Raw genomic sequence first — 8,912 nt, forward strand, 5'->3', positions numbered from 1 at the left:
AATGTAAAAATTTTTTAGAATTTTCAGGTAAAGAATTCACAACAATAAAGACACATGGTATAGCATATATACCAAAATCAGGGAAGCACAACATTACTGTGGCATGTTCCAGTTTTTCCATGTTCATATTCAGGAAAGTCCCCAACGCCATTTTAAAGGCCATGTCAATAAATGCTTAGCTCAAATTAAGTTTGATGTCTTGTCCTTGATGCAACACAAAAATTGGTAGATGAATCTAAATATAACATTACATCTGCACCATTTAATTCAGATTTAATATAGCAGTCTATACATAACAGCTGTCCTAATGCTACATTATTCTCAAGGTTTAGCATTTATGGTGTTGTTGTTATCATGCTAGAGAGTTAGACAGCTAATTAGCGAGGCAATATTGCTGCTTTTAACTGGACAAATTGCCAGAGAAATAATTTCAACTATCACGCTTGACCCACCCCCCACCACACACACACACACACACACACCCTACTCTTCCTGTACTACAAGCAGACACTGATGTGCAGTTCTATGATGTGAGGAAAAATAGTCGAGGATGGACAATACTAGAACACAGAATTGATCTGTTTTGTATCACAAATGTATTGTTTAGTAAGGAATAAAACACAAAAGGGTGTGTTATAGGAAAATCAACAATGATAAGGAGGTGTGATGTGAAGTGGAGTTACTGTTACCACCCTGACATTGTTTACATTCCTATAACTTTATTTCTCTTATACCACAGCTACTTGGCAACACTAACAGTCTATTAAGTTATTAAAGAACAATACGTCATAGTTTTTATCCGTTTATAGTAGCATTTAAGGTTGGAATGTCTATGAAACAATTTAGTTCCTGTTACCATCTATAAAAAGTAATTGCCACACTCTCTCCTAAAGTTAATTTGACACAGCTTTTAATGTTCCAGAGAAGCTACAAAGTGCAAAGTCTTCTGTCCTGAAGACTTTCCCATGGTGGAAAGCTTAATCAGTGAAGGAACTGTTTACCTTTAGTTGCTAGCTTTGAATTATTATCTGCTGAATGTCATATTTCTCATTTCTTTCTGTTCATTTCTACAATCACGTGAATAAACATCCAGATTCTGAAGATTACCCTAGTCTCCTGTGTACTGACTCATCTTTGCCAAATTTCTAACAATCTGGTGCCAATAATTACTGAAGATGACTGAATAATTACATTTTGTATACAAAGCACTGACACTGTAGACTCCTTCCGTAAATGTTATATAAACATCTCCTTACAGAAAGTTTTACGAAAGCTTAAATGATTGTATTAAATATTACGATTAATGATTATTATTATTAATAACTTCTTTGTTAAATAGCAGTTTATTATTAGTCTTAGATTATGTGGAGCTCCCATCAAGTCCCTGTTACTATAGACATGATAACATTAGAACGAGTGCATTACTATATTGGACTTGAGAATTCAACATCACTGTGGAATAATTCGATTTGAAAAAGTAGTTGACATAATGGCTGTAAAGGATACATCAAGCATGGCGATCATCAACCTGCAGGTCTCCAAGTTGAAAGCTGTGAAAAGGACCAAGTAGTTAATAAAAACTTTCAGCATTTTCCTTAGCAACCACTTTTACTGTAACTTCTGTATGACCTGAGTATTAAACAGTCTTACGTTTGTAGCCTCCAGAGAAGTTTGCCTGGGTTAAACAGGCCTGGAGCTCTTCAGCAGATATCTGTCCATCCTGTAACAAAATAAATCCTGGTTCAATGTTCAAATATGCTTTGACTGTAAATATTTCTTTATTTATACCGTCCTATATGTTTTGCCATGACTACACTTGTATAACTTTTTACATAGCAATAACTGTCGAAATGGATTGAAGAGACGTGAAGCTACCTGGCCAGCAATGGCAGTAAAGTATCCAAAGAGAGGATCCTGCTGCTGGCCGGGGAATCCTCCTGGAAACTACACGAAAAGACACACAACACACAAGTCTTTCACCATTTAACATTTCAGCAGTGCTTTTAACTTCACTGATACGTTAAATTAAATATTAAATAAATATTAATGTTGCATTAATGCAACATTGTTATACCATTATATACTGTGTATATATAATATTAAATATATATTTAAGATTATAGCTCACATTAAATAAAATACCAAATAAATAAATAATATAAATAATGAATAAATAATTATACATTTTTTACACAGGTACATATATTTATTTTATTATTTTATATCATATCTACTTTTAAATGCTATTTCATTTCATTTGGTTTTGTTTTTACACTGACACATAAATATAATATGAAACAATCAGTGAATCGCATGGCAAGTAGTCCTTTGTGGTCTAATTGGTTGGTTGTTGATTTTCCATGGCACTCTGCATGGTGTGACTTGTTTTCTCTAAACCACCACATTCTTCTTGTTTGTGGGTGACCACAAACAACAACAATCCAAAAACTGTTGCTGAGTGGTTCAGGCTACTGTGTTAGTGATGGAAAGTAAAGCCTTCACAATGAACTGCTTGATTTTATACTTTAATTAGTTTCTGCCACAACTGTAAGAAAGCAATAACACTCAACAGGCCATGCTGTTACAGGAAAATAATCTACGCCGTGGTGGTGTGATATGACCCCGCATTAAGCAGTGTAGATTATTTATGAAGTACTGTATACCTGAAGTATGTTATTCTGCTCATATCACAACGGTTTGCTAACGATTACGTGATTAATGTTTAAATTATTAAGGAACAACACATCAAGCCATATATAGTTACATTCAATGTTATGAAATGTTGCTGAGACAAGTTAGACTCTGTCCTCTCCAGCCAGTGTTTTGGATAAAACTGGATAAAATCATTAAATGAATATATAATAATATATATCTGACTCTGGGGGAAAAAAGCTTTCCTAAAATGTAAAACTATTATTTTTTTTGGCAACTCTAACAAATTACACAATTATAATATCTGTTTACCTGCATAAATGTATATTTAAACCCTATATTTAAGCCTTTGCTGCTAGAACAGCATGAAATATTTAAGACATGATCTGAACAACTAAATATCACAATGAAAAAGTAGCACTCTGCTGCACTTGTGACATTTTCTGACACTCCCTATAACATAGCTAACTATTTCAGGTTGGTGTACCATCACATTGGTATAGAGTTATATTACTACTGTGAAAAAACATTCATTATGAAAATAAGAAAAGAGAAAACATCTTAAAAGTGCCAAATTTTGCAGTCAATTTACTAAGTCTTATACACTGACCATCCATTTTATTAGGAACACCTATACCCCTGCACATTCATACAATTATCCAATCAGCCAAACATGTGGCAGGAGTGCAATTCATAAAATCACACAAATACAGGTCAAGAGTTTCATTTAATGTTCACGTTAAAAATTCGAATTAATAATCTGGGAAAAAATGTAATCGCAATGACTTTGACCGTGGCATGGTTGTTGGTTCTAGACGTGCTGCTTTGAGTTTTTCAGAAACTGACGATCATCTGATTTTCATGCAGAACAGACTACAGAGCTTACACACAATGGATTCAAAAACAAAAAAACATCCAGCTCTGTGGGTGGAAATGCCTTGCTGAGGAAAGAAGTCAGAGGACAATGGCTAGAATTGTTTGAGCTGTTAGGAAGGCTACGGTAACTCAAATAACCACTCTACAACCACGGTGAGCAGAAAAAAAGCACCTCAGAATGCACAACATGTCAAATCTTATGGAAGATGGGCTACAAGAGCAGAAGAACACATTGATTTCCTCTCCAATCAGCCAATAACAGCAAGCTGAAGCTCCAGTGGGTACAGACTGGACAGGTGACCATTGCAAAACTATTGCCTGGTCTGTTTCCAGTCTTCAACTATCTAGTTTACTTACTGAGTAATGCTTCAATATTTATTAGTAGTTAATAGTAGTAACTTGGGTGTTAATATAGTACTAATAATTCATTCCTGCTTAGTTACATATGAGTTATTGAACAGTACTGTTACCTGAGCTCTAAGCTGCTCTCAACTGAACATCATCCCATCCTCTTTGCAATTTTTGCACATCTCCGTATTCAATCTCTGCTGCTACAAATATTTATTATATACTGTATATAATCTTTATACTCTCTACCCGGCTGCTACTCCTTATGTTTACATTTACAGCAACTTACATTGTTACTCTTTGCACTACTGGCATCTGATTCTCTTTCTACTACAAGTGTGTACTAGTCGGCACTGCACTGTAACTTCCTGTGCCCATTGTCTTGTTTTGGTAGTTTTGTACTGTCTTGTGCTGTCTGCGCATGTTTGCATTGTGCGCTTTATGTAAATATATGTAGTCTCCTGTAGTTCTGTGTTTGTTTTATGTGGCACCTTGGTCCTGGAGGAACATTGTTTCATTTCACTGTGTACTAACTAGCTGTATATGGTTGAAATGAGAATAAAGCCACTTGACTTGACTTGACTATCCACATAACCGGGTACCGGGTACAATATCCACATACACCGATCAGCCAATCATCATTAACATTAAAACCTCTGACAGGTGAAGTGTATAACATGATTTATCTCATTACAATGGCACCTGTCAAGGGGTGGGATATATTAGGCAGCAAGTGAACAGTTCTCAAAGTTGATGTGACAGTTCTCAAAGTTGATGTGATAAGGATCTGAGTGACTTTGACAAGAGACAAATTGTGATGGCTAGACAACTGGGTCAGAGCATCTCCGAAATGGCAGGTCTTGTGGGGTGTTCCCAGTGATTAGTACCTACCAAAAGTGGTCCAGGGAAGGACAACTGGTGAACCAGCACCAGGGTCATGAGTGCCCAAGGCTCACTGATGCATGTTTGGAGCGAAGGTTGATCGGTGTATAATGTAACTAAAACACATCTCAGACCTCCCAAAATGTTTGGAGTGATCAGATTTAAATCTGTTTTAATGTATGGGTGCAATTACATCTTTACTAGATAATTTCTGTCCGATATAATCCTGATAGATGTAAACAGGCCCTAAAAAAACACTTTAGAAACACTTTTTTTTGACTTAAAGATGTCTTAATTGTCGTATTTCCATTTCAATCATTTTCCACAAATCACCTTACTTATTTGGAAGTGATTTCTTTTGGGATTAACTTGAAACCTGAAATGTGGACACTCCTGTTGACAGTCAACACCCCTATCAATAAGTTTGTGTACCCTATTACTGAAATTTGTAGCTGTGTGGTCAGTGGAGTTGATTGTCTGCTGATCTGTATCTATATATATATATATATACATACATATATATATATATATATATATATATATATATATATATATGTGTGTGTGTGTGTGTGTGTGTGTGTGTGTGTGTGTATATATATATATAAAATTATGTCACTAAAACCAATCCAAGATTTTTTATTGCTACAGGTGGGGCGATGCATGTAAACACAGATCACCTCTACTACAGTTGGGGGGAAACCGGAAGTGCTTTAGTGTTTTGCTCTAACAGCTCAGGAACTCTAAAAGCAATCTTTCTAATACTAACAAGGATTCTGCTATATTCATATGGAAGTAATAAGGCTATCAATAAGGCTATTTAACCTGAACAAGCCAAAACACCCAACATCGAGTACATTTAGGCAGCGATAACTGTTTTGATCATCAGTAATAAATAAATAAATAAATACAGATGTAGTTCTTACCCCTCCTGGATATCCAGCGGCGGGAGCTCCATACCCTGGGAAACTCATTTTTATTTATTTATATTTTTGCTAAAAACGAGGTTCTTCCGTTATTCAGCTTTGGGAAGTGAATTCAAAGTCTCCAAAAGATTAGCTTTTATTATATTTAAAACCACGCCCTTTTCCGTAATGGGTGTGTTTTAGCGGCGGGCGCGAGCGCTTTTGTCATTGTATTCCTGTAAGTCCCGCCCTCCAGCGCTGGGATTGGTGGAATTAAGTCCCGCCTCCAGTGCTGGGATTGGCTGCAGGCTACAAACTTTGCACACTACCAGCCAGCAGGAAAAGTGAAACTAATAGGAATTAAAACGCAGACGTTATAGAGCAGTGGTCTTCAAGGTGGCGATGGGAAGTGATTAGGGGGTTCATGGTTTTTAAAAATGTTACAGTGGTAGAAATCACAGCACACCATTATCAAAGTTATCATTATCATGGTATAGTTATATTAATGATTAAATTCTTATCAGTGTTATCCTGTTTTGATGGTCAGGTGGAATAAATGTCTTTATTCCAAACCACAAGAACTCAACAACTAGTAGGTCTATAAATAATGGCAACTTGAACCTAATGTGTTGTGTCTGTAGAAAGTTCAGAATCAAAAAGGCTCCATCTCCAATAAATAGTCAAAATATTATTGTACATATTGAAATAATGAGCCTAATGTTTCAGCAGTTGGATTATGTTTGAAGGAGGCCCAGGAAATTTATTTTACTGTTAAAACAATGCAAGACATTGAGTTGAGGATTTTTACACAGGACATTTACTGCACTTTATCACACATGTCTTCAGCATGTAGGCGTGCAGTTCGAGACTATAGCTTACCTTTTTCCATGCACAGTGTGTGCTGTCCACGACCTTTCTTCAATGTGGTTTTAGCCGCTAGCCAAAGTCTAATCTGGCTTTCCTGTTCTTGAATGTTACCAGTGGATTGCACCTTGTTGTAAACCCTCTGTATTTACATTCATGAAGGCGTCTCTTGCTTGTAGATTTTGACAATGATACGCATACCTTCTCCAGAGTATTCTTGACTTCTGTTGATGCTGTGAAGGGGTTTTTCTTCACCAAGAAAAGGATTCTGCGATCATCCACTTTAGTTGTCTTTTGTGGTCTTCCAGGCCTTTTGATGTTGTTGAGCTCACCAGTGCTTTCCTTCTTTTTAAGAATGTACCCAACCGTTGATTTGGCCACACCTAAGGTTTTTGCTATCTCTCTTATAGATTTATGTTGTATTTTCAGCCTAATGATGAGCTCCTTCACTTGCACTGAGATCTCCTTGGACTTCATATTGGTAGCTCCAGTCGAACAGCTGCCAAATGCCAACTCAATACCTGATATCAACTCCAGACCTTTTATCTGCTTCATTTGTCTTGAAGTAATGAGGGAATGGACCGCACCTGGTCAATTAACTTCTTGTCAGTCAATTGTCCAAATACCTTTGAGCCCCTGAAAATGGAAGTACTTTTCTTAAAATGGCTGTAATTCCTAAATGGTAAATGCCATATTTTTCTTAAAATAAAGCTGAAAGTCTACACTTCAATCACATCTTGATTGTTTTATTCCAAATCCATTGTGGTGGTGTATAAAGGCAAAATCACAAAAACTCTGTCATTGTCCAAATACTTCCAGACCTGACATATATATATATATACACTATAAAAACACATTAGATATGTATACTAGTTTGGGTCATGTAGTTAATGTAGTAATGCCATGTAGTTTATAATAAAATTATAAAAATTAGATTCAATTATATATATAACACATATATTATATTATATATTATATATATATAACATATATCTAATGTGTTTTTATAGTATATATATAAACCACTTATCACCGTTTAATACCACTCTTCATTACATAAAATTGAATCTAATTTGTAGAATTTTATTATGTCTTATATATATATATATATATATATATATATATATATATATATATATATGTGTGTGTGTGTGTGTGTGTGTGTGTGTGTGTGTGTGTGTAAAACACATAATAAAATTATAAAAAATTAGATATGCATACTATTTTTGGTCATGCAGTTAAACCACTGATCACTGTTTAATACCAATCGCCATTACAGCAGTTTGTGATCGTGATAGTTAATTTTCCATTGCAAAATTCCACTCTGCATGATGTGACCTATTTTCTCTAAACCTCAACCTCTTCTCAAACGTCTGTCTTGTTTTTCTAATCCTCTCTGTCCAGTCATTGCTGTGTGGTTCGGGCTCTGTGGTAGTGACTGAAAGTAAATTCAACCTCAGAGCATCATTGCTGGGCTTTTAATGAACTGCTTGATTTTATACTTTAAAATTGCTGCACATGATTTATTTTATTCTAATAAAAATTGAATGAATAATTGCATGAATGAGCAGGGGTGCAGGTGTTCCTATTAAAGTGGCAGATGAGTGTGTATGTATGTATGTATGTATATATATATATACAGTGTGCACTCAAGCTGACACAGACTCCACAAGTTTGTGCAAAACCTTCTGATCCTTTTTAGATCAAATCCATCAGAGTGTCATCTGAGCATATGCTTCAATAGAGATTAGGTGTGAGGAAAATCTGACCTTTTGTACAAAGCAGTTAACATGGTCAATATCACACATTTGCTGACATTTAAACAGGGACCTAAAATAGTGCAGAAACTTGATTATTAAATATTCAAGATATTGAACATTTACTTTCTTTGTTTAAATATTTAAAAATTCTAAAACCTTCTGTTTATTTAAATGGGGGGAAAAAATCCCAGATTTTCAATGTGGTCTCAGATTTTTGGACACCAGTCTATGTATGTATGTGTGTGTTTCTATCTATCAATCTCTCTCTCTCTCTCTCTCTCTCACACACACACACACACATACACACATTTGAAATGGAAGTAACTGTTGCTACATATACAATTATTATTGAAGAACACTGCAGTTAGTCTCTTAATTCTAATATGCAGTGCAAGGACATTATTTAGGAAATGGAAACACAGTCCCCTGCTGGTGGTGAGGTGTAGTGCATGTCTGCATTTTCTTAATTCATTTGCCAGGACAAGAGGACAAGAGCTCTGACCCAATAGTGGTGATCTCTAGGTGTCATTGCTCTTCCTTGAAGCATTGCTGTTGTGCTTGTTGGTAACAAATTCAATCCAGCTTCAATCACTGGGAGGCCAAAAATATGGGTTTTAGATCAGGGAAC

General features: G+C 35.6%; 1 protein-coding gene across 1 annotated transcript in view; it reads right to left on the bottom strand.

The window, feature by feature from the left end:
• sri (sorcin) overlaps positions 1–5,845 on the bottom strand; it is a 6,875-nt gene extending 1,030 nt beyond the window's left edge. The window contains exons 1-4 of the mRNA XM_026940917.3: positions 5,682–5,845; positions 1,876–1,944; positions 1,651–1,720; positions 1,507–1,550 (exon numbers count right to left, since the gene is read on the bottom strand). Coding sequence (XP_026796718.1) covers positions 1,507–1,550; positions 1,651–1,720; positions 1,876–1,944; positions 5,682–5,729 — 231 coding nt within the window. The 5' untranslated portion in view covers positions 5,730–5,845. The remainder of the gene's footprint in view (positions 1–1,506; positions 1,551–1,650; positions 1,721–1,875; positions 1,945–5,681) is intronic.
• Positions 5,846–8,912: the final 3,067 nt, after the last annotated feature.

Source organism: Pangasianodon hypophthalmus, chromosome 21, assembly GCF_027358585.1.
Source record: "Pangasianodon hypophthalmus isolate fPanHyp1 chromosome 21, fPanHyp1.pri, whole genome shotgun sequence".
In the NCBI taxonomy this organism is placed as follows: domain Eukaryota; kingdom Metazoa; phylum Chordata; class Actinopteri; order Siluriformes; family Pangasiidae; genus Pangasianodon; species Pangasianodon hypophthalmus.